This window comes from Myotis brandtii, unplaced genomic scaffold (genome assembly GCF_000412655.1).
Source record: "Myotis brandtii unplaced genomic scaffold, ASM41265v1 scaffold1043, whole genome shotgun sequence".
Classification (NCBI taxonomy): Eukaryota; Metazoa; Chordata; class Mammalia; order Chiroptera; family Vespertilionidae; genus Myotis; species Myotis brandtii.
Window position 1 is genome coordinate 1,359,443 of NW_005353510.1, and position 810 is coordinate 1,360,252.

The following is an 810-nucleotide window of genomic DNA, read 5'->3' on the forward strand; positions in this document are numbered from 1 at the left end:
TAATAGAACCACTGATGAACCTCTTAACTGCGAAAGATACCAAAATTATTCTGGTTATTCTGGATGCCATTTCAAATATATTTCAGGCTGCTGAGAAACTAGGTGAAACTGAGAGACTAAGTATAATGATTGAAGAATGTGGAGGTTTGGACAAAATTGAAGCTCTACAATACCATGAAAATGAGTCTGTGTACAAAGCGTCACTAAACTTGATTGAGAACTATTTTTCTGTAGAGGAAGAGGAAGATCAAAATGTTGTGCCAGAAACTACCTCTGAAGGTTATACATTCCAAGTTCAGGATGGCACTCCTGTGACCTTTAACTTTTAGATTGTACAACTGAGGCATAAAGTTGTTTGTTGTGAAAAAAAGAAAAGAATGGATACAGAGGTAGAGCAGCATCGAACAGACTGTCAAACCACTGCGGGGAGGGGTGGGGGTGGGGATGTGGGGTTAAGAGATCAACCGAAGGACTTGTATGCATGCATATAAGCATAACCAATGGACTCAAGACACTGGGGGTTAGGGGAGGCCAGGGAAAGGTCAAGGGGCAAAAACAAGGAGACATATGTAATACTCTTTGTAACACCTTTAAGCAATAAAACAAAATTTAAAAAAAAGAATGGATAAGTATTAACAGAAGAGAAAACACAAGTGGCAAGTAAACATATGAAAATATGCTCAGCCTCATTAATAAAAATCACAGTGAGAAACCATTCTATATCCATCTGTTTGGAAAATATTAAGAAGCCTCAGAATATGCAGATGGTAAGACTGAGGAACAATGGCAACCCTTGCACATTGCTAGTAG

General features: G+C 38.5%; 1 protein-coding gene across 1 annotated transcript in view; it reads left to right on the forward strand.

The window, feature by feature from the left end:
• The window catches only part of LOC102249071 (importin subunit alpha-1), a 1,593-nt gene extending 1,264 nt beyond the window's left edge, over positions 1-329 (forward strand). The window contains exon 2 of the mRNA XM_005856745.2: positions 87-329. Coding sequence (XP_005856807.1) covers positions 87-329 — 243 coding nt within the window. The remainder of the gene's footprint in view (positions 1-86) is intronic.
• The last annotated feature ends 481 nt before the right edge of the window (positions 330-810 follow it).